The 27,265-nt window shown below is 31.5% G+C and overlaps 1 protein-coding gene and 1 long non-coding RNA gene across 3 annotated transcripts; one reads left to right on the top strand and one right to left on the bottom strand.

Annotated features, from left to right (window-relative positions):
* The first annotated feature begins 12,141 nt into the window (after positions 1 to 12,141).
* On the top strand, positions 12,142 to 25,983 carry LOC111042657. 2 transcript variants are annotated; one of them, XM_022327342.1, is made up of 5 exons: positions 12,142 to 12,271; positions 18,932 to 19,159; positions 23,017 to 23,579; positions 24,260 to 24,396; positions 25,393 to 25,983. In XM_022327342.1, the coding sequence occupies exons 2-5, from the start codon at positions 19,063 to 19,065 to the stop codon at positions 25,913 to 25,915; spliced, it is 1,320 nt and encodes a 439-aa protein (XP_022183034.1). In that variant the 5' UTR covers positions 12,142 to 12,271; positions 18,932 to 19,062; the 3' UTR covers positions 25,916 to 25,983. The 2 variants fall into 2 exon arrangements, with proteins under 2 accessions (XP_022183034.1, XP_022183035.1); XM_022327343.1 differs by lacking the exon at positions 12,142 to 12,271 and having other exon boundaries at positions 18,878 to 19,159.
* On the bottom strand, positions 21,737 to 23,120 carry LOC111042658. Its single transcript, XR_002605491.1, has 2 exons — positions 23,003 to 23,120; positions 21,737 to 22,406 (listed from the first exon to the last, which is right to left on the bottom strand). It is a non-coding gene; the product is annotated as an uncharacterized LOC111042658 (long non-coding RNA).
* Positions 25,984 to 27,265: the final 1,282 nt, after the last annotated feature.

Genomic DNA, 27,265 nt, shown 5'->3' with positions numbered 1-27,265 from the left:
TAGAGTAGGCTCATACCGAAATACTGAATATTTAAAGTATAACGATATTGTCGGTACCTTCCTATTTTTTGTATTTTAAACGATAGCACAATCGTAAATATTTTTACCTTGCCGTCTACAATCATTATTTGATATTTCACATCAACAACATAAACACACGAATTATTAAACCGTAATTATTGATCAACTCGTGTAAATATTCGAAAAAATCAATTCATTAAAGAATAAAATATTAAAAAAGGGCAGCTCCATTTTTATTTTTAAATACAGTTCTACAATCGTTGTTGTTGCTGTTGTTCGGTCAATAAGCATTCCGAGTCCGTCACATTTTTTTATTCGATTAGTACCTACGCACCGTTTTATGCAACGCACAATTTCGTACGGGCTTCAATTTAGTACAATACGAATTACGATGTAAGGACGGAGGCTATAATACTCTCGTCAGCAACCGCCAACCGCACATACCTGACACACCTCATCGTGTTTGCGCACCACATGTCACAATATTGTAGGTAACGTGCTTAATACTATTATTATTATTATTATCATTATTATGTGCTACCTACCAAGATGTCGCACACCGCGCCGACAGAACTGCACGCCGTTAAACAGCGCAATATCCGTATTAATATGCATATTTAAATGTTCTTATTTTATTATTGTATAGATTTTCAAATTTCTGTAAATCCCAATGAACTAAACACCAATATTATTATCTTATTGTAATGTAATAATATTATACATTTAAATACGGTGTACACGTCTTGTATCAGTTGAATTGCGTAAAAAGTACGACAACGACGACCCGAGAATTCCATTCTGGGAATTCGTAAAAACATTGCTGGGCTTAATGTATTATAATATTATTATATTATCATGATGCTGATCGGCCCACACAACCCATTATAGTGTATCGTGTATGGCGTGGTAGTAACAAATAACAATAAAATATTCATTATTTGAGTTGTCTATTCGATCGCCATAATAATAATAATGTGGAATTGAATATTGGGACTTTAGAATAATTGTTTCTAAAAATATATTTCCAAAATGTTATAAATATTATAATATAAATATTTAATATGTTCGGTATAAATCGCTAAGGTGAAGTTTTATACTGTTTAATATTTTAATATATTCTGGAATTATCTTGATTTATTTTTTTCGTATTTTAATTGTAAAATAAAATATTTTATCTTAAACCGCTGAATACTATAACTATTCAGTGATAACATCACAGTAAGAACCATTATTTTAATATTTTAAATAAATAAATACTATGGTAAGTAATCATTTTATGAGAACATGATCATTTAGAAATGCTGTTAGAGACTTAATTAGTAATCTCTATATTTTTTCCCTTAACAGATAGCCACCATTTTCCGGCACCCTTAAAATAGTGTGCAAACTATAATTCAACTACTACAATGTCGTCTAAATCATAAGATTTAAATATTAGATGGTTCTTGTTTTTGCTTTTTTTGATGAATTCTGAATAGTGATTATTGATAAGTGATAACTAGTCTATACCAACCATATTTTCCAATTATATTATGCATGTTGTATTTAATTAAAATGTAAAATATTAGTTTTTACTTTGACGAAGTACCTAGGTATATCTATTATATTTTACAAGATATAGCATATTACATATAAGTATATAATAATAAAAAAACACATTTCAATCCGAAATTATAGTTTTATCAGTTTGAAAAAAACTGTGATGATATCAACGGACAATACTAAAAATACAAATCTAGAGGGGATCGGTACCTAGGCGGAATTGTTTGGGATCGTATATAGGGAAAATGAAAGTAGCAAACCTTAATAATAACCTCATCATAGCCTATATTAAGTGTAGCTAGAATCTTAAATCTTAATTATTTGTCCCCGTAGGAACTCCTATCTTCATATATAAGTCGCTGTTCCATATATCTAGACATAAGGTTTGAGGTTAACCTCGTTGCGTGCTGTTTAAAAGCGAAGAAAAAGTCTGTTTTGATTCGCGTAACGGCGCCACTGGGACAAAGCGTGTTGGGGTGTGGTTTTCATGTAAGTATCCCCAAGTGGCGGCGATTGCAGAATTTTAATCTCTGTTTTTATCAAAAACAACATTTTTTTTTTATTGTGTTGCTACTGTTTTATGTATTATAATATTTTATTCATGAAAGCATAAGTATGACGCTTTGGAAATACAAAAGGTAATGGTATTTTGTTGCCAAAACGTTTTGATAATTTCAACTAAATCAAAGGAATGATAATATATGTTCTATCAAAGCATTGATATACCTAATATTATATACCTAAAGGTTTATACTATTGTATTAATACATAATATAAACATAAATTAATTTGATCATATTAAGGTTAATCATTCTAAGTATAAGAGTTTCTAGTAAACTGATTTTTCAATAAATTCAAATCTATAATAATTATATACCACCAAATTGAGCGAATAAAACTCTGTATTCTTTCTTGGTTTTTTCAAATGATGACGTTTTTCGCCCAGTATCATAAAGCATAAGTCTCATTGACGCGAAAGACAAGATACGATTGAATTTCAAATTTTTCACTCAGAATATTAAAATATTATATCTTGAAACAATAGTTTATCAGAAAAAAAAATATTCTCTTTATAAATCACCAGTATTCTGGGAGAGCGAACGGGTGTATATGACCACTGGATGGAAAAATCTAAAAATAATTATATATTTCAGTCTCATAGTGTCATAGACGCATTGTCAGCTGCTGCGCGGGTTGTGAGCGCTCACAGAATACCCATATAATTATAAATTGTAGCCCGTATTTCTGAAGTAGGGCACGAGAATCTTGTGATTTCATCGTAACTTCTGTTCCTGCATGTATTATAACGAGTACATTATGTGTGTTATTGATCAACTCTTAACAACTCACACTTAACAGGTATTATGTCACAGTTTAATGCTTTTGAACTGTATAACTGGATAACGTCTTCGTGTGTTATTCAGTGATAACTCGACAAGACATCGTATCATTATTAATTATGTAAATACGAACACCGTCAATTATTATTTTCAGTGGCTACCGTCAAAAAAATTGTGTTTTTTTTACTATTATTTTAATTCATATAGTTGTTTTGAATTAATTGAACCAAATGCAATATTAATTATTAACGGAACCTACCTTATAATATAGTGATAGATAGTTGTATAGTTCGTGTTATCAATAGGTACGACGTACAATATATTATTATACACTGCATTAATATTATGTCATTTCAAAGAAATATGAGTATAAAATATGAATTATCATTACAATAACTATAGCCCATTTGACTCGCGTTTGGGAATTTCAGTACTCATGAAACATTTTTCGGCGGGAGCCGTTTGTGTTCAACCGATTATAATAATAGTATGTGAAACAGCGGCGTCGTCGTATTCATTAAATATTCCGTAATGGTTGGTGTAAAATGCTATCCAATTTGTATTCTTCATACAATCATAACTCTTATCAATAATTAAGTTCAAAGATTATCACGAATATAGTAACATATCATATTATTGTACACACAAATGTAATGTTTGACTCTCATGAAAATATATTCACTATGCGTCATAAATGATGGCGTATAATTTATGTGTTAAACACTCAAACATTCGTATTGTTTGTGATTACAAAAATATATTTTACCACAATCATTGAACATGATAAATCTAACAAAATAATTGTATTGAGTTACCCGACAAAACTAATATAATAGTACCTAAATGTATAAAAATACAATAATGTAGAAATCAAAATCAGAAAACAACTATTCAAGAACGCCTACAATTTTATAAAGTTATAAATTATTATGTTCTTTTAGACCGTATCCTCATACTTTGTAATCAATATATATAATTATAATTGTTAATAAATTGAACTTAATATTTTTGTAACATCTTATTTTAACGTAGGTATAAGCAAAACGCATGGTGAAGACGGTCGAAACAATTGAAGGGCATTAAATATTATATTTTGTATTGATATATAAGTAAATACTTACAACTATACAGTAAATGGATTTATAAGACATATTTTCCATTAAATTAAGTTATGAGAAGTACCTACCTAATAGATTATGAAAATACTTTATATATTTTAACCCAGGAATTAACCAAATAATTGTGGTTAAACAATGTTCTTGTAGTTGATTATTTTAATAAATTAAAACTTTAAGGTCTCAGGAAATGATCAAAGCAAAAATGTATGTATTAAGCCCAGACGGAACAATCGCGTGCTTAATACGGATAAATTAATGTTAGACAGCACATCGATCATAAATCATAATAAATGTGTGCAAACGATAATATGCTTTCCTCACAAACGTAAAATATGTATCCCGTAAAGTGACTTAGCATAAAAATATTCAATAAACCTTTTATATTATTTATCGGGTGTATTCCTAGAACCTCCTCGTCACTTTATTATTTTTATTCAAACTGTTGAATTAATGTAATGACAGTCTATAATTAAACTGCAATTTTTTATGTATCTCAATAATTTGGTTAAGGTGTAAAAAAAATGTGTGACTACCCAAAAATCATATAATAAATAATAGTATAACCCAAACTGTGTAACGTCATAAACAATCATTTCGACGTCCAAGTTCAATACCTACTGCAACAACTCGAAATATTACCAAAATGAAGTATTAGTGTATAAGGGTACTGGATTCATCTTTTAAAATAATCGTTAGAACAATAACTCGATAAAATATCAAGTTGATGATATGTGTGTTTTAAAAAAATTATTTTTGTGTCTGTCCACGCTTTTAGTGTCAGAGCAGTCAAAGCGCTTCAATTTTTAACTTCAGTTTGCTCTATTCTTTCCTGGTAGGAAAGTGAATCTCAACGTAAAAATCGAACAGTAAGTTAGTAATACAGACGTAAGTATTATTTAGTTGATTTAACAATAACATTTTTTTTCTTATCGAAACAAGTATTTGTTTCTTGAAGATGGTTTAAAAAAAAAAACATTTAAGGAGGTAGGTTTTAAAGATTTAATTCACAAATTTCAATAATATTTAATTAATATGTATTTAAGACAGTCTTCATGTGGTAGTTAAGATTTACAGTTGGTAAACAAGTTATTTCGTATTTATTTTTATCATTAAATATAAAATATATAATATATGATTAAATGTTATTCATAGTTGTAATAGTTGTATGATAAAAAAAATGTATACTCATGATGGGGTTTATCCTGTTTACAGTATCAAACTAACTTTTTTGATATTATATTAAATTAACCGTTCCTAAACTCCTATAAATCCACTGGATTGGTTGATGAATTTAGGACATTGATGATTTTAACATTGATATAATTGTATATTTCCATACAATGCAACCATAATATTTGTATGTATCGAAATAAATTATTGTTTTATTTTTGAAAAGCTTTATAATATCATTAATTGGCTACATGTAAAAAATCATCGAATCTCGAAATCGGCCTGAAATAGGATGGCGTAGTCCTGCAACTAAATCAGAGTCAAATGCAGTTTTGTTAGTTAACTAACTATCTAGTAAACAGTGCAGTGTATGCTACTGCTCTAAGGTCATTATTGCATTTTTTGTCATAAAATAACATACCTACAGTTTTCATGACTAGAGAATTTTGAAATGCAGACGCATACACATATATCTTTGGTTTATTAGGCAAAAAAATGAAATTAATTGTTTCACCTAAAAGAGACCGCCCAAATCCGCAGGTACAATTATTAATAAAAACAGAAATATCAACCGACGTTTAATTGCAGTTTAATTAGCGGTATCTCAAGTGCTGTTGCCGACCACCATGAAAGGAATCCCATTAAACATCTCTCCGGCATGTCGCGAAAATGATTGCCACCGGCTGTTCAATTGCCTTTCCTTTTCGTCCGATCGTTTAGCCTCCAAAGCTGTACACACCAAAACAGTAGCGCCGCGCAGACAACCTATTAATGGCGTATTTGATACGACAATTTATTGTTTGGCGCACAATGACGTGTCCAAGTGAAATCGCACTGGTTTCCCTACGACGACGCGGTCGCTCCACCAATATGATCGTTATTATTGTCAATTGTCATCAACAAATCGCCGAGGGCTGATGCTCGTGATACCTGTTAGATTGTAAACAGGCCATCGAATGCAACCGCAATGTTTACAATAATATATGATAATATGTTTTCAACCGACATCATGGTTCGCGATTGTATAACCGTGTACTGTTCGCGGCACCTTGTGAATATACGCGTGACTATATCCTTGGTGTTATTGAATTAGAATAAAATATGTGTTATAATATTATGTGATATCGATTAATGCTCAACCGTACCGTACACTGTAGTGACATTATTAGAAGAATATTAGAGAACGGGTTAGGTGCCTACGCAATATTGTGCCGCGTATTATGCGACTGCAGCTGTGACTTTGAATTTTCAAAACACTATACTACAATATGCCAATCGAATCGGTGACGCATTATTGTCAAAATATATTTTAAAAGCCCAGGGGTCCAACCTATTTTCTAAATGTTCCGTCTTGGTCCCCGATCGATATTATACAATAGACGATTATGTAAATAAAAAGTTAAGCTAGATTATTATAGTATGGTAGAACTTTTACAATGAAATTTCACATGGTCTTAATATATTATAATAATATGATCACGATTGCTGCGGTATTTCGTTAAAATATTTAATACTCTATATTACGGCTTATAATTTTTGACTGTAGCATTTAGGATTTATCAAAACAGTAAGAACAGTTACTTAGGTTCTGTTAATATATTTAGTTTTATCAATATTAATACATGTTTTGTCTTATTTATTATATAGGTAACGATTGTTCACTACTTATTGCTATAATAATGACTAGGTACCATTAGTACAATTTAATGTGAAAAAAAATCAGTACGACGACAAACATTTTCATAGAGTAGATGCATACCAATTACCATGTCTCTAATGCAATAAAAAAATTATTCAAACAATCAAATGTAATGAGCAAATACATTCTAAGCACTTAGTGCACAATATGTTTTATATTACATATATACCAGTACCAGCAGTACATTAAATAAAAATGCATAAATAGGTCACGTAATTACCAACAGCAATGAGGTATGTTCATTTTGATTTGATGAAATAGTGTAATAATATTGTGTTTTGTGATTTCTGTAAAAAAATACTTTTATACATAGTAGGTAAGGCGGATAAATAGTTATTTTGTAATTAAAAATGAATAAATAATTAAAAAAGATATTTGAAAGATAAATCCCTTGTAAAATTGAACTAAGGAAGAAATTTAATTTAAAATGTTTAAAAATTTAAAGATAAAACTAAATTATATTGCTAAAATAATAATTGAATTATGAGGGATGGACGTACCTACAGTATTCTTATACTACGAATAATAACAGATACAAATGTGTCAATACATATAAATATATGTTGGCGAGAGTAATCTATACTAAAAATGTTTGTTGAAAATATTCAGAAATTTTTTTTTTTTTTTTTTTTTTATTGATCTTAAGCTTCGGCAACTGAGGCCATTAGCTGTAGTAGGATTTGTATTGTAGGTTTGTTTGTATTGTATATTTTGGGACGGTAGGGGGGAACACGTGTGTGTTTGTTTTTGGCAGAATTTCGAANTTTTTGGCAGAATTTCGAATGGGGCACCCGTAGGTTTCTGCCATGCCCCGGGGGTGGGGGATGGCAGCACTTGTTCTCCGGTCACCGCGACTTGTCCGGAGAAAAATGCCGCCCGGTAGCCGAGGATCGAACCGCGACCGGCTGCGTCGCAGCGGACGCGTCAGACCACTCGGTCACCTCATCCCCCAAATATTCAGAAATTAATAACCGCGGGGACATGCAATTTTCACTTTACATTAAAATAAGAATCTTCTAATGTTTAATGTATATATATAAGACATTTAAAAATATTTTTGGTCTCTTTTTATCTACTTATTAACAGTTGAAATTTTCGAAATGGGCTGATAACATTTTAATTTTTAATAACTTCCCAAGACTTGATCATTTAATACTATGTTCTGAATATGCCTTGGTTCTGCATAATTTATTCTTAGAGGAAATTTAAAATATCGGAATAATAAATAATAATAATGAGCACAATTTTTTTTATATGCTTTTTAGGTTTAAACTTGACGAAATATGATATTCAAACCAAAAAATAACGAGGTTTTCCTGTAACCATTTTAGTTATTTTTTTGTAGCTGATAAACTATGAACCGTTGAGGCTTCGCACTTTTCACCATTATGCATATTTTTATTTTCAATACACAATGAAATTTTCAAAATATTTGAATTAATTTATACCATCACACATCTGTTCACACGGTACGTCATCAGTATGACGGTATATACTTATACGTAAGTTAATAACAATAATAATACATGATATATTGATAATATAATATTACCTATAATAATATAATAGGTACAATACATTATTGTGTGATGTTTTTGCAAAAATTAGTTCAACCTAAAAATAAAATATCCTTAGAAATATAGTATGACACCAGACACACTGTCTCCGCTCAAAATCGTTTTTCGTAATCAATAATTCATCATTGAATTCAAATTTAACACATCCACTACAGATGACTACTTTACTCGACGGAAAGATACACCCGAAACCAGTGTTCCCTAATTTTTTTTTTTTTTGCCACCCTACCTAATTTTATCTGAGCATTATGTTTAGTATAAAAAATTTAATTATTTAACTGTTTTGCTAGTTACTATAGTTGCATTTATTCTACGTGTCAAATCTCATCAAGTACAGCGAATTCCCCGGTTTTCTTTAAATAATTTATAGTGTGTAGGTTACTTTGTATTGAACAATATAACATACAACATACTTTAATGAAATAATAGTTTTTGATGTTATGTGAATCTAGTCATACACGTAGTATTAAGACATCGAACATACGATACTTATCGATTATGAGATGATATCCCGATTCGACGGATAAGTTTAAGAAACTATGAGAAATTCTTAAAACGATATCTGATTAAAAAAACGAAAAATACAGTAATCAATTAGACAAATGGGTAAATAGGCGGTATGTCAAAAATAGTGGTCGAAAATATGGATTCATCAATAAGTAATCACCATGTATTTTGTATTTAAACATACAGTCTGCAACGAACGAAAAACTGAAAAAATGTTAAAAATTAAATGACTTAATGAGTTATGAATAAACATGATCGTATATTATATTATGCTTATTATCGTGTAATGCGGTTTTAAAGCCTTCTGTCGCAAATATCATAAATTACATTGCAAACAATAAATTACAAACATTGTATAATCATACTACTCTTTTCAAACCTATGCAGCACGTGTTTTTCTCTTGCTTTATTTTTTTCGAAATATTTATTGCATTGACATTTGTTTATGTTTTCATTAATACGACTAGATGTTTGTCTAGTTATATTCTAATTTATGATAGTATATGAAGTTTTAAACGGGCGAATTAACTTGATTTAAAGAAATAAACTTGTAAGTTTCGAACAGAACTTGTTTCCGGCGCATAAAAATGCATATTTATTTCCAGTTACATGGATATTTTTTATTCGTACAATTATTTCAAACGATACCCAGGGATAATAATAAAAATAAAAATAAACTGTGCCGGAGAATAAAGTTTCTCATTCAATTAGTTTCAGATATTACGATAATCTCATTTAATAATAATATAAATTATACGATATACGTTTATTGAAATTCATTGCGTCGAAATCTTGTTTCATATACATAACGCGGACGAGTTTTCTATATTTTTCTCGTTAAGAGGACGTCGTGCTCTCGCATATGTTGTGTCCTTCTCGCTAATGCAGATCATAGCAAATTTTACTTTTAGAAGAACCCATTTTACTCTGTAATTTTTAACATTAGAGCAAATTGACGTATTTTTAAATTGACGAATAAAAATATTATCTTACAGGGCTCCACGGGCTCCACAAAGGGGCTTTTGGTGATATTTTAATATCTTAATAATCGTAACTTGAAAATTAAAATATCATAGAAAAACTAGGTACCCATGTAGCCTTGGGTAATACATTTTTACGTTTAAATTGGATAATAAGTTAATTCTCTCTATGATCGAAAATAATATAGAGTTCAATGAATTCTCTGAACGTAACATTATTTTCTATTCTATATACGTTAGTAAGGCGAATAAGACAACACGCGCGGGTCTAATAGATACACGATCCACGGTGGATAAACGAAAACTTTCAAGGTCATTGATCGATTTCTCTCATCACCAAAATATTGTCAGTGTATAACTTCTAGCTAGAATTTTAACCAACTACTTTGGAACTGCTGCAACACTGCAACACTGCAACAGGTACCTGTTGTACATATTTTTTAATTGTTTTATTTTTGTATTATCCTTCTTACGTATACGTCTCAGTGTTATATATTGTTATTACTATTTATTATTATTATTATTATTAATAATAATACGAAGTACGCCGAGACCTGACGCAGAGAAAGTTTATAAACGGGGATGTTATAAGGACAATTAGTACTTATACCGCACGGAGTGTTCAGTAGCAGTAGGATCGACTGAGATCCGGTATCTGCTTACGTCAATATTATATATTATACAGGGTACAATTATTAATTCGAGATTTAATTACGATGTTTAATGCTTGAATAAAAATATATATAATTATACACGTACCTATACATATTATAGTTTATTTATATATATATAAATCTAAGTGGGCTGTAAATTTTGAAACGCCGCTAATAAAACATATTATTATTGTACAGCTATGCGACATATTAATGATGCAGTGTGTAAATAAAATATAATTTGTAGAACGAAGATGAGATAACATTTTGAATTCATACAAGTTAAGACAAAGTAAAAACGGTTTTTATGTCGGTTGATGATTTATTGTTTTGACCATAAAACATGACGTGTATTTCGATTAGATATCGGTAAACTATGTAAATCGTATTTTATTTCATCGCAACACATTTTTGTTTTTAAAAAGGCACAAAATATGCTGCGGTTGAGATCGCGCGTCGGCCACTAGTCTTCCTCCTCGCATCTTGGCGCCAGAATACCGTGTAACAATTATTATTATACGTTTGAAAGTAACAATTAACAATAAGTCATGGCATTAAAAAAAAAAGAAGATTTTTATCGGAGCTCGTGGCCAGTATATATAGTATGCAGTGTATGTACAATGTATACAGTATACAAAGTAGGTATGTATATGACATATACGTTACATATAATATAGTATACAGCGTCCAGCCATGATTTCTTTGATATATTTGTTGACTGCTATCTGTTTATTTTTTCCCAAGACGTAATAAAAGTAAACGACATCTTTGAACTATACCTGCAGCTGTAATTGAAGATTTTCCGCTGACCAATGCAGTGTAAGTAACAGGAAAAATTAATTAAAATTGGAAAACCCTACAGATTTAGTCCAAGCGATGTTTAAATTTTCAGGAGGTTAGGAAAAAATCGTTCAGTATCTATTCGGTTCATCGTTAAATATTTACTTTTATCCAAATACCTTTAAATATTGTCGTAAGATTAGTGTCATCATATTATGATGTACATAGGTAGTTATGTTATCATTGATTCACTTACTGTTGAGTTATTATAGTTATTAGTTACTATCATCAATATTTGTCGTGGCTAAATTTTCCTCTTGTGTTTATATTAACTCTGCAACTCAACTGCAATAATTGCAGCTGCAGTGCGCCTGTGACGGTTATTATAAATTTGCTTACGCAGAATGCTGATAGCAGAAAAGTAAAACCTTAACATTCCTACAATCCTACTCAGTTCCTTTGATCGGGACCTAAAACTGTAATAACAAAAATGTAAATTAATTTTATATTTCAAACAAATCGCTGTACAGATATGACTGTCGGCCCACTCAATCTAGTTGTATATAATATTGTTATTATTAATCCGGGTAAAAGTATTTATTATTTTTTTTTTTTTTTTAGGAACACTCATTAAAAAAGTGTTCCCGACTACGCGATAAAAATATCATTATATACATCGCAAATTACAGTTATTATTATTACTATACTACACACACGCATATGATATTACGTCAACACTACAATCATATTGGCGATACGCGCATGGTATATTATTCAATGTTGCTTATAATTCTCTATATATAGGTATAGGTACTCGTTGCGAACGCCAGCCATTATCGCTCGTCGGTCAACAATAATTTCAACAACGATACAGCAACCAGCAGGTAAACTTTTTTCCAATATTTTTCGTGCCAAAATAAACGATTTATAATAATGTCGTTACGATGATTAAAAAAAAAAAAAAAACGACTTTGCACCGAGCAATCGAATAATAACATATCGCGCCCAATATAGCGCTCGACACGATCACTGCAGACAATATAACATTATGTAATTAAATATCCAAATACGGATTTTCACAATACCTTTCGCGCGTCATCATGTGATACGATTTTTTCATCATCCCCGTACCCCGCATTACACTCCTACTCGTGGGCGCACCCGTCGAGACTAGTCTAGGTATATATAACATGAAATATATAATAATCACCGAAGGGGCTTTTTTCACGTCTGTTTTTAATTTTGTTCGTTCGTAGTCTGTATTTTTTGGGAACGGTTAGTAGTCACTAATTATATATGTTTTAGGTGTGTGTGTGTGTGTGTGTGTGTGCGTGAGTGTGTGAGTATTAATGTGTACATGTATAGTATAATCGTCTGGTGAATAAAGACATAATTTGTCCGGCACGCACGCGATGCTATGCGCCGACTGCGGTTGTCGCGCAATTAATTGCGCTGTTCTCATCTGTCTCGCGCCTTGATATCGCAAAGAATTCCGTCTGAAAGAAGCGCCACCGTCATCGCGCACTATAGTCTTGTGACCGAGGCAGAGCAATGTTTGTGCGTGCGCGTGTGTGTGTGTGTGTGTGTGTGTCTGCAGGGCACTTCGTCGTTTTTGACCCTGCAAATAAATTGTGTTCTTCAAATTCGGACTCAAAGTTATGAATGGCCAAAAGTCTTCACCCGAAAAAAAAATTGTGGTTAAGTGTCGATTCTTAACCTAAAAGTTCCTTAACCTCCAAATTTCTTTACAAGTATAACAATAATGAGAAATAAATAGACTCGTACATTTTTTTAGACGAACTTGGGACGTTCGATGACATCTCTATAGTATTGTGAATTTTAGCGTAAAGTAAATTATTTGTGGGGAGGATCGCGACAAGACATCCTGTATTTTATGTATAGTAAATTATTACCAATGTACAAGGGGGGAAAGTCGAACTGGTCGGCGGACGGATTCGACTGAGAACAAAAAAAAGAGAAAAAACCAGTCGCCACACATTGCCCCGACTTCTGAGAACGTATATATTATTATATTATTGAGTATAGTTCTACGGCATTATTATTATTGCCTACCATTTGCGAGCGTTGCATACAAATGGAGTTTATTCATCCGGTCGGCTGATGGTCGCATCGATCACAGGCCGCGTGTGTGTGAAGACTTGAACGCACGCGGCGATAAACATACCCCGGCAAAGACGAGAAGCGACGACGTGACGGGTGACCACTCGAAAAACTTACCTAATTATCAATATCCACGAAGCCTTATTAATTCAAAAACAATACTTATTTCATATTTACATCATACTATATACATAATTACCAATTTAGTATTTACCACTATACCAACATTTAAATATGTTTTTATAATTTATTATTTGGGGTGGAAATATCCCATTTTTGGAGGCGAGATAATGTCCGAGTGTCGTGGATAAAAGTTGTAGGAAGAGAGGTACGTAAAAAATATTTTTTAATGCTCCTTGAAAGATACATACATATTAGACGTTCATATACATATATATATACATATAATATGAGTGTTCGACTTAATGTCTTCGAGTGTTTAATGATGAGTGTCTTAAACGCTTAAGTTAAATCAATATATATGTGTATATATATAAAGGTCCTCCTTCCCAATTGGGAATTTTCGGTAGAATTTAAAGAACCTACAGTTTCAATGTTGTCGAATCATTTAATATTCGATGTTATGCATATTGAAACGACGAAACAATAAATGTAAATGCTTGAGCTTTTAACTTTTAAGTAAAAAATTATAATATTCCTGATTTAACAATGTATTCATAAGTACATATATACAAAAAACTACGCTTAATAAGCACTCAAACTTTGATATTATAATAATATATGTCCAATTGAATTTTTATGTTACAAGTTACAACAATACCAAAATGTATCATGGTATTGTATAACATTATTGTTCCATTCGATAAAGGTATCTAGCTAAACCAATACTTTTTCAAGAATAAAAATAACATAAAAATATATTTTATATTTAAATAACGGTAATTCTCAAATAAAATGTAACTATGTTTAATAATATTCATTCACTAAATCAATATGAACCACATTATACTATTATATTCATAATTTACGTTATTTACGTCTCTATTTTTTTTTATTATTTAATTGATTTGTAAAATTAACTAACATTACTTAAAACCAAAAATAAATTTCTGAACTATTATAAACATGTAAATTGCAATTCATAAATTCATGTAACATCAAAATTAAATTGATAACAATGTGCATATATTATTTTAGTATTAAATCAAATCAATTTCAAATGTGCGGTACTCTATTGAATGCACTTTTCATTACCTTTGTACACAGTTTATTTGATCAATATTAGTTTATATAAAATACTATGCTTATATTATTACAACATGCTATCAATATACCAAAACATAAAATAATTTGCCTATACGAATATTGTTCAGGGCGCTCGGCCTTCGTTTATTGAAGCAATATTTCGATTTCTTGCACTTTTTATTTTTTCCAGAAGATAAAATGATTCTTACCAAGGTCTTAGATAACAATCCTTACTGATAATGTTCGTGCATTATACATAAGTATCCTGAAGTATTTCAAGCACTTTTTTTGTATTGTGCAGTCAAAATAGTTTCAAAACTAAAATATAAAATAAAACGTCACAATATTATATAATTTCAATGTGTTAACCTATTGAGAAGCTTATTAGAGTTTCATATATCGTTTTTATTTGATATTATTAAGGGTTTACAGCTTTTTATTTGCTAACTGTATGCAAAGTACCTAATTATATAAAATAAAATTGCATTATTCGTAATACACGCCCCCGTCACATTCTATCGAATATAACAACATTGAAACATAAATCACGGAGAACACTTGAAAAATATAATTGATTATATAATAATTTTAATATTATCATTGTACGATCTGCAGCATTGTAAGGAGTGCTGATATAGGCAATAGGCACACTATTCACTATTGTCACATCAGTCGGCTTTCTAATGCGTATACCTGTTACAATATTCAGCAGTCTGTAGAGCGGGGTGCCTAGTCCACCTCACCGCCACTCTTATTAGGTTTAGATTTTTTTAATTAGACGAACATCAAAATTGCGTATTGCCTATTTAAAACTCCTTACAATGCTGCAGGTCGTACGATGATAATATTAAAATTATTATATAATCAATTATATTTTTCAAGTGTTCTCCGTGATTAATGTTTCAATGTTGTTATATTCGTTAGAATGTGTCGGGTACGTGTATTATGAATAATGCAATTTTATTTTATTTTATTAGGTGCTTTGCATACAGTTAGAAAATAAAAAACAATTTAGGCAATTTTAATGTTCGTTTTATTAAATAATCTAAATCTAAGAAGAGTGACAGTGTGTAAGTAGACTAGGCACCTCCGCTCTACTGACTACTGGATATTGTAATAGGTATACGCATTCGAAATCCGACTGATGTGACAATAGTGAATAGTGTGCTTATTCACTATTGTCATATCATTGTCTTATTATATCAGCGCGACATTACGTAAACGGTTTTTACATTTATTCGCGAAAACGCTATGTTTTCACTTACATATGTACCTACTCTACATAACATTATTATAAATTATATTAATATAATGATGTTATCGAGTGACTTCGTGAGTCAGTGTCATCAAACAAAACTAACATAATAGATAATAATAAGTAGGTATATTATATTGGTACAATGATACATGTACAATGTATCACAATACACCTGCCAGAGAGTCAGAAGCAGCGTGGAGGGATTTCCTAAGGCGCCAATCGCCAATGGACGTCAAAACGTATATTTAAAATGTTATTTTTGAATAACATTGAAAATCTAAAAGAATATTTTTAAATGATGTTCAATAACATAATTTCTATAGTTAGTAGTAAGAAAATACTGTATTTATTATGAAAGAAAATATGTAAAATAATTTACTTTTATTTTGATTTGCATCGAGACCACAAATTTTAGTAATCTTTTAAAAAATATATTATACTTTTTCATTATTATAATACAACATAGAATATATTTTATATATTATAAATATTTTGCAATAAATAGTAGATTAGGTATAAGTATATGAAAAGGCGCTCACATTACGGTTGGCCTAGAGCATAAGGTCATTTGAGGGAGGTGGTCAAAATTAAACTAGATTCCAAAACCTATTACTTTGTACGATTAATTATTATACCGGACGCCTGGCCCCGACTGCTGTGACTGTTCACATTTTAGCACATGCTAAGGTTAGATTCTATTATTTTATTATTTTTCACAAGCCTATCGATGTCGTCGTCGCTGAGTTGCATCGATTCGACACTGCAGCACGTGCGTCAAGTGCAGCATTCTTTTGTCAACGTTATAAAAAACATACTAAACTAACGTAGCAAAAGCACTACACAGCCTCAGCTGGACACTTACCTACCACGGTTTATTATGGTAACATGTGTTATTATTACGTATTGTACCTACCGTACGGCAGGTGCATATAATTATAATAGAATCTTGAAAATGCATATTACGACAACATTTGTTTTGTTTCCCTTCTTTCGATGAAATAACATGAACAATTTTCCCTCGCCTTGGCTATATAACGACGACGATGCGGTACAACAGAACATTGTGGTGTCCACGTAAATACATTATTGTCGTTTATTGAATATACTCGTGCGGCGACGACCTGTTCCGTTTTCGCGCATTTCGTTCGATCGTCGAAACTATCGTTGGTACGCGGAAATACGGAATTACATTATATGTACCGCGCAGACCGCAAAACCTACCTGTTCGATTCCGTCCGCGTGGTTGCCAAACAGTTCGCGACTTACGACCAGTTTTATTAACTCGTTGATAAATTATTTCGCGTTCTTATAATAATATTATACCGTTCCGTTTTTCGTTTTTACGATCTGCCAAACACATTAGCACGCTATTCTATATTATAATATAATATATTATATATGATCTTCACTGCAGTACAATTTTCATCGTTTCATGGTCATGTAGTAAGTACAGCAAGTTTATGTTTATTCAAATACTGTCGGTTTGTACGTTTATACAATTATAACACGTCATCTGTCGGTGGTACACTCATTTCTGTATCATAACATAATAACCGTAAACATAACCCGTTATTTCGAACAGAGCGCCACGGTCATGTTTTCCTAAAATATTGTTGTGTACGGAAATATCACTATTTGATAGTGTCCAACTCCAAAGTGAGCACCTCTTATTGGTCGTATTATAATTGATCTCGACGGTTGTACTTTGAATGTCTATCTATTCGACAACTGAACGAGACGTCGCCGCCGAGCAATCGATGCAGGCATCTGTCGCCGAGACTGCATCATACTTTTTAAGTAAAAAACAATGTTTTGAATATACCTGAGTGCACTGCGGTCCGTGAAATGTCGAATTAATTACTATAGTACGATATAATACAAATATAATAATATACAGAGTGCGTGTATTCGTTTCACTTGTTATGGTTTTAATCTCTTCAATCGATCATTCCGATGACTATTTTTGTTTACGTGGGTAAATATTGAATTTAAAAAATAATAATACATAGCTGTAGATTACAGGAAAACAAAATATATTTAGATAGGTACATGGCGTAGTTCGGTATTTCTCTATTCTAACGATGAATCTATACAGTATCGAACTTATATCACAGAAATATATGATAAATCCACTCAAATTTTAGATAATATACCCACAATATAATACGATTCCGTTATTCCAATATAATATATTATGACTTATTGCTTAACATTACAGTATTATTGATATTAAAGTATAGGTATTGAATTCAGTGCCGTTATTATGTTTACGCAATTTAAAACAATTTAAAATGTATCTTAATTTTATTAATTAAATAACAATTCTTGGCATGATTTAAACGATTGTACATGAGTATTTATGGCTTTATAGTTAGAACGTATATCGTACGATTACATAGGTACTTGACTCTACGTACAATTATTGAAGTATTTGGAGATGCAGTTAATTGTTTTAATATGTTCGGCTAATTAATTATACATACTTATATTCGCTCAAATTAAAAACAATGAATACTGCTATGTGTGTATAATATGATATATATGTGCAATTTATTTTATTTATTTATTTCTCGAGATATCCATTACCGGTCTATAAACATTAAAAAAGTTTATTAGTGATTAATGATTATACACTCTGGAATAATTATTCAGGTAATTAGTAGCCTATCTAAAATGTCAGCAATTGTAAATTTTTAACAGATAGCTATAAACTCTTAAAAGCGTGACAGTTATTATATTATATAATATATAATTAAAGCCACTTATTGCACCTGAACTAATACAAAAGTGAATTGTTCCGATAATAGCACATACTATTTGCCAAATCACTTATACCATGTTTTTATGTATTGGTTGATTAGATTGAAAACGTATACTTCTTAAATTATACATTACTTAATTTCAGTAGGCAAAAGTACCTATAAATTCACAGCAAATTGTGTTCACTCGTTGTCTGCAGCAGAGTGAGCTGTTCCAGGTGACTGCTGGAGATGAGATAGGTACGGATATCACCGAGCAGAAGACTACCCATATATACAAGGAGCAAACCCGAGGACTTTGTTCAGTCGTGTTAAATCATAAGACCCAATAATGTATTCAATGTATTCAATTGCATTCACAGCAGTATGTTTAATCATTTGTTCGTGTCTGCGTCCGACCATTTATGCCAAGGAAATCAATCGACCGGGTAAAGTATATTGTGTGCACATCATATTAAAATTATTTATAACACATCCGATCGGTACCGCATTAACGTACTTAATCAGGTAATTTCCTAGAGTGCCAAACCTTATAAATTTAATGTTGGATTAATCTTTAATGTATACTTTATGTATCTTTTGTAAGGTACCTACTTGATAATTATTTGTAAAAATAAATGATCTGCAGTATTCATTCGTACGCGCTTATACATCTTATTTGAAATGCATATATAGGTAGTTACTATACACTCCTCTTCTTGGTAGGTAAATTAAACTGTAAGTATAATATGTCATATTAATGTACTAGTATAAATTATAATATTCTAATGTGTTTGTAATATTGTTGATGTAGGTAATATTATATTATAATAAGTGGTTTTCAGAAGCTCTGGTTTTACCATAACACAGTCATGAAATTCCGAATAATAGGTGATTTTTAAATTTAATTCACATTAAATGATACTTTCTACTTTCTATACTGTATTCTTACTTGAATACGACTTTGTTCTTTGGTCCACTCATCAACTATCAAAATATCCTTTCAACATTTACGTTATGACCAGAAATAATATAAACAACATAAACACTGAGTCACATAAAAATTAAATTACTTTTTCTTTTTAAAACGTGTACTTCAGTAGGTATTCCAGTACTTCGGGACCAAATCCCACACCCAAAAATCAATTAAAGAGAAAACATTTAAAAATATATTGAAATGTATACAGAAATAAGTATAATCATGTAGATAATAATTAATTGTTACACAAAAGACAATATTGGTGTTGGCTACGCGCACTGATGTACAGAATAATAATATATAAGGTACCTTTACTATACAGGCATATTAATATGTAAAATACATGTATAATATATGTGTTTAATGAATAATACCAGTTCCAATCGGTCGTATACGCGGTGAAAATTCGAAAGGTTAGGTTCAAAGAATTCTATGTTATAATAACACCTAATTGTGACGACCGTGACATTGAATGAGTGAGAATAAAAATGATTGTAAAGTTTTTAGCCTTTTGTCCATTATTTACAAATAAATACCATTGTATAAAATATGAATGCATGATTTTCTGTTTCAAATTTATAATACCTATACCTACACTTGCAGCATGTTAGTGTATCTACTTACAAGTCTTACGCACAGATTTCACATCGATTTACAACAATATGAACATTAAACGCGTTACCTTTCTAGCACCTGCTAGTCGACTATACACAAGATGACCTTAAATAATATATAACACAGCATTGCATCATATTATAAATAGGTAACGGCGGTTTCCGACAAAGGCTCGACAATTGAACCAAGCCCAGCGGGTTAGGTTAGGTTAGTGATTAAAAACTTTATTAACCCGTTTACAAATAGTGCCGCCGCAGCGCAGGTACGAATATAATATATGCAATATTAATATATATTTATTGTTGTTGTACTTACTGTTTTCTAAAATGTTATAATGATTCATCCGATACGCTTATATATACCTAGAAATACATTTTAATTCGATATGAGTAATTTAAACCGTAACTCGATAATCGCATATTATATGTAGGTATATATCTATAGCTATAATATCATAAATTCGTAACATAATTATTATATATGTACGTATAATATAAATACCGTGAATTGATGTATGGATCGAAGGGAATAAGTTTCTGTTTGCACTTAAGATAAAACGACTTTCTGGAATTGTTTTACGCATAAAAAAACCACGCGGTTATTAAATATGCATTCTAAACATGAAAAACATTGATATAGGTACCTTTGAAATATAATCACTGAGGAGCTAGTTTGATCATTATCCCGTTTATACGTCAAAATATAATATAATAACAATGGACATTATACTGAAAACCGTGTAGTTACTAGTTTACACGTATACGATAAATATAGAACATTAAGTGACGTCAAAATTGTGGCCAATTACTGGGCATACCTACCAGTAATCGGTATAGTGCGACAATCACCGATAAGTTTTTCGAAACAACAAAAATATTATCACCAACTCAGCGGAACTACTGTGTAAAAATAAATAAATTATTTTTTAAATATTAATTCGTGCTACGCTTTTTTTATGATACAAGGGCGTGTAGTTACCGCTTTCTCATGCCACTTCCAAATCGCATTAGGTATAATCAGAAAAAATTTTCTAAGATTTTTAAGTAAAACATTGTTTTAAATATTTTTCACCAAATTTTAGTTTGATGGTTGTTTATTCTATTTTTACATACCTGAAAAATATACTCATGAAATACACAACAATTAATAGCTAAATATTATATTTTTTGTATCTAATAAAAAAAACATATTGATCCTTCAAAGGCTCGATTTTTCGTTATCCTTCTTGCTTACACATGCTAATTTAGAGCCGTTATTAGGATGTGTGATAGCCAACACATCACCACTAACTTAAAAGTAAGTATTGATAATTTCCTTTTCATTAATGCTCGAACATCCCATCATTATTAACTTATATATTATGTGTTTACATAGGTACCTATAAATTATAACATACATTTAATTAAACATTTATTTTTATTTTTTGTAAGTTACAATATACTCGTATATGAATACTTTTACTGCAAGACTGGACGTAATACTGACGAACAAATAACAATGGTAAGAGATTTTCTCGGTCTCTAAGGGAGGGGATATTTTATGACATAAAATACAATATAATTAAGTGTAGCGTGTAGGTTAAATAGAAAATTTTATTTTCCAATGATCCCTATTTTCTGTGGATTATGGCATTTCCCCCCTCGTATTTATTTAAAAATTGATTTGAATATGAAAATATAATTTATTTTTTTACGTTTAATTGGGAATAAATCTTTATGTGCTTTTTAATGTCTATTTATTATTGTCTTTTAGATACAATAAAAATAACTGTAACTAATAATAATGAAAATAAATATACAAATAATATTTTTTTAAAAATGGACTTCAACACATTAACTAGTATTTACAACATTTACATGATAATAATTTATAATTTCATAATATTAGTCATGTGTGTAACAGTATATGCTAAATATTGATAACGATGATAAAAATTAATATAATATTATTTTATTCCAAACGTGAAACATTTAATTTCAATTTTCAATACATAGTTTAACATCAAAACATTCTCTATCTGTGTCCTTAATAAAATGAGAGCCTCCAAAATGTTGTGAAGAAACGAATGAGCCGTGAAATTGAAAACGTCTGAATAGGTACCTCTCGTATAAACAGTATTATTTATTCGATAGGTATACATATTGTTATATTATTATATTTTTTAGAAGAATACGATTGCGAGAGTACCCTTTTGGTTTACGATTGCACGCGTTAAATACGATTACACGATTTCACAATGTTGCCAAATTTAACAACAGGATAATATAAACTCTAAGACAAATGCCGTATTTATACTATTATTTTTTTTATCGTCATGATGAATTTCACACGTCTGCAGTATTCAAATTACCTACTGATATCACTACATCAGTAATAATTTAATTTATCATCATAGATTTAATAAACGAAATACGGTCTACTTTGACAGAAAAAACATTACATATGTTACAAGTTAATCATTTTAAATATCTGTTAATTAATAAAAGAAAATATACATTTTTATGGAATGGAGGTGTTCTAGAGAAATGTGTTCTGCTCAGGACAGATTCAGTCCAGTACCAGTACGCGTAATCTGGCAACAATGCAATTATTTTTGACATAAGTCTTACCCAAATTGTCCCTTTGAAACGTGCGCAATCGAATTACGAAAAGGGTAAAATGCTCGTAATCACAAAGGTGCATCAATCATAAACATTACCGATATTATTATAGTTAAAAACGACGACGACTGTTCGCTATGGGTGGCCGAAAAAAACCAGTCCAAAATGCCCATACCGTTCACGAGCAACGGCAAACAGTACGCGATCATCTATCCGGATGAAAAGGGCAGGCTGCACGCGGAGAAAGGGCGCAGTTTCAAGCTGTCGTGCGCCACTGCCAAGTTCGCGTCGAGCGAACTGCGGCGGGACGATTCCTCCGACGCGTTGGTCACGTGCGTCGGCGGCGACGTGCTCGCGTACCGAGGCCAGACGTACCGGTACGCCGCCTTCCAGTGCGACGGCATGCCCAAGTCGGAGCTCCGCGTCACCGACGAAGTGTGCCAGCCGGCCAACTACACCGTGGCCGTGGTCGGTTTCCGGACGGATCGCGCGTTCCTCCGGCTGTACGGCATGTGCTTCGACAAGTCGACCAAGAACAGCCTGTACACTTGGTACGACGCCCGGTCGCCGTACTACGACAACCACCAGAAGTATAGCAAGCGACCGTCGTTCAACAAAACCAAAGAGCTGTACGGCAACACGGACGTGAACAAGAAATACACTTTCAAAGAACAGGTGAGAACTGCTGCAGCTGCAGGATTTCGGGACGTCCAGCTTCTTAGAATCTTAGTTGTAGCTCTTTAAAATCTGAAACAATCAACGATCGAAATCAGGCTTTTCTACGAGATACCTATGCGTGATCGTTTTCCCTGTAAATTCGTTTTTAATTGCTGAAATATAGACGTAGGTCTATATTGTACCCATTGTATATGGCCGCCGCGCTACGTTCGTGAATACAAATGTCCATAATTTTTTTCCCATTTTTAAAACATCCGGTTCCGACACCATAAAGCGATTTTCAGCCTAAAATAAACGATTACCACCGGAAAGGTAAATTATTTATCACGTAGATTATATTGTATACAATAGGTGATAAATATTTTATAATTTACTTTTAATGCGTTTCAATTGTTTTATATCACATCAATACAATTATTATAAAAACATTTTATTAGTTGGTAGGTACTTATTATTTTGATTTCTTTTATACAATTTCGATACATATTCTATTACTAGTTTTTTTAGACTTTATATGCATAAATATTTGCATAATTTGCATATGAGCTTTGAATATTACTTTAAAGTCACAAAGAATAATCCTAATCAATGCTTATTATTATTCACACAAATATTTAAAAAACATTATATTGTAACACGATACTATAATTGTAAACATTAAAACAATGTTGGCTTAGAGAAACACGGTGGCGACAATACTCAGATCGGACGAACTTGCGGATAAGTACATAAGGAATGATAATAAACACTTCCTGTCCCGGGGCCATTACGCAGCCAAAGTTGACTTTTTCTTTGCTTATGAACAAACAGCAACGTAAGTGATACATCGCAATTACTATAATAGAAGCGATTCTATAATATACTTAACCTACCCTAACCTAACCTTTTTACTTCGACGGGCCTAAATCTCAATCTTAATCTAATGATATAATTTTTTTTATAGATAGTGGATATACAATATGCATGTAGGTACATATTGGATTTATTTTCTTATCTTTTTATTATTGAAAACGTTACAAATTCAGATTAGGTAATAATTTTAATTTTTTTTTTATAAACGCTTTTATTTAAAAAATGTGTAACAGGCCACATAGAATACCTTCGAGGGTTTAACACCACTGATATTTGGCATAAAGATAAGCTTGGATAATTAGTAATTACAAAGTTACAGTCAGTGGTGCATACAAGAATTTTTATAGCATAAACAGTTAACAAAAGTACCCACTATAAGCACCCACCCTCTTTTAAAATATTATGTGTATAAACAAATTCCATAACAATTCTAGTACAACAATTTACAATATTCAGTGGTGTTCTTATTGTACCTTAGGCAAAATTAAATCATGACTCAAAGTGCCAAAAATACAAGCGTGCAAGAAGCTAAGAAAGGATTTTTCATTATGTGATTATTGAATGGATAGAGCAAAATTGCTCTAACTTAACCTCTCAATTACTCAACATTCACGAGATTAGCTGAAAAAAAAATAATGAACCCAGTCGAAAAACATAAAGTATATTATGTTAAATTATTAAAATATAAATAAAGATTATAGTAATTAGCGCTGACGTGGACTGTGGGGACGGATAGGCCCAGGACAAATTCGTATATTTAAGAACCAATTTATGAAATGACCTTAGTCTCATAAAATGTTTAAAAACAGTGAACCAATGACTGAACCCTTTCAGTTTTTTTTTCTGCAGAAATGGTGAAATTTTTTAATCAGTTAGAGACACCCAATTTCTTACCTACTTACAAACATATCGTACGCAATATATATCTAATATACATGAATTTTGAACACATTTAAAGGTTTTACTATGCGAACGTTGCCCCGCAGTGGCAGATCTTCAACGGTGACATGTGGGCCGATCTGGAATCGACTACCCGGTCAAAGTTGAGCAAGGAAAACGGCACCAGACACGTGATCGTCACCGGCACGTACGAAGTGTGCACGCTGCCCGACGTGGACGACATCCAACAACCACTGTACCTTGACCTGCCCCGTAGCATACCCGTGCCGCTGCTCTACTGGAAGCTGTACTACGATGTGGACACGGAGGACGGCATCGTGTATATCGGTCTCAACAACCCCTACAAGGAGATCGACGACAGCGTGTACATATGTCCTAACACATGTCCGGACGGTTACCATGGTCGCGGTTACCAGGGCCGCGATCCCCAAAATCATCCATCAGAGACCGAACCAGACCGCGGTCACCGGAACGACCCCGAACCGGACGCCAACGACGGGCTCATCTACTGCTGTACCAAAGAGTCATTCGAAGATGCTTACGGCAAGCTGGACCCAATCGTATACCGACAGCTCATGTGAACACAAAAAAAAACATTAAATCCTAACTACAGCACCACGTGCTATATAGTTACTTACCTATAGGTAGCTACATTTTCCATTGGTTATGATGAACGACGTAATCCCAGATTCCTAGCTACATTCATTATCCGTTGGCACATTTAGAATGCGTTACATCATAAATAGGTAGTTACCATTCGGTACCTAATAAATAATAATGGCAATTATATTGCATACTTATAAATAATAAATTAATAAAATATATATTATATTATATACCTATATGTATTTGTATTTTGTATTATTAAAAATGATTGTGCGTTTATTAGAATCCGCATGGAAAAAAAATTACTAAAATATTAAAATATAATTATTTTCTAGGTAAAATAACAAAAATGGTTTAATTATTATGACTTCATAAATATAACTGTTTGTTACGGTAAACTATATTTTATGGTTACTGCAATTTCTTATGTTTGAATTAACTTTAACTAAAAAATATAGTTAAAACTTTTACTAATATTAATAGAAAAATTAATATAAAATTGAGTACCTATAAACTATAAAATACTAATATTAATAGTTAAAAGGACTACAACTAAGTATAATATATTAATATATATTATGTTTTATGTTATGATATTATTCAGGAAAAAGCGATTTTCCTATATTATAAAATTCAAAATTCAATTAATATAAACCCGTTAAAAAGTAAAAACTGTTAAGTCGTTGAATGGTCTGTATTCGGCATTTAAGTGGTCTGAAGAGTGTGGTACAGTTTTGACAATTCAAACGAACTAATTTAACGGATTAGAGGTATTACCTATAATACTTATTAATCTTCAAATCTTCGAAAATTTTTTTTGTAAACGTAGATTTAGCTAACGCTTTTTTGGATTTGACACGAGTAAATGCTACGAAAGTTTTTAAGAACTATTCGATACTATAATATGCACGTATGTGTTATGCAGAATATGAAAGTACTACGAATTTAAATTTCACAAAGTACAGCAGTTCAGAAACTGGCAAGCATGCACACCGCGTTATAGGTTAAGTACCTACTTAGAATTTTAACTATTGCAACTAACAAATTAACTATATACCCATTACCTACATAAAGTTACATTTTACATAAATATATTTTCTGTACCTTAACAAAGTAAAGTATTTATTAGCAAAGAAAAGTTCTTTATGTACACCACACCATCCCCGAAACGACGAGAGTACGAATATTTATATTGCGCGTACAACTACGTGCAAATAGAGCGCAAATGATTGGTAAAAAGAAAATTTCAAATTACCACCGTTAGTGGCCGGTAAGACGTCGACCCCCCCACCCCACCACTTAAGAGGGTTTTTTTGATGAATCTG

The sequence above is a fragment of the Myzus persicae genome, unplaced genomic scaffold (assembly GCF_001856785.1).
Source record: "Myzus persicae strain clone G006 unplaced genomic scaffold, MPER_G0061.0, whole genome shotgun sequence".
In the NCBI taxonomy this organism is placed as follows: Eukaryota; Metazoa; Arthropoda; class Insecta; order Hemiptera; family Aphididae; genus Myzus; species Myzus persicae.
Note: the sequence above shows the minus strand (reverse complement) of the source record. Positions and strands in the feature narration are given on the sequence as shown.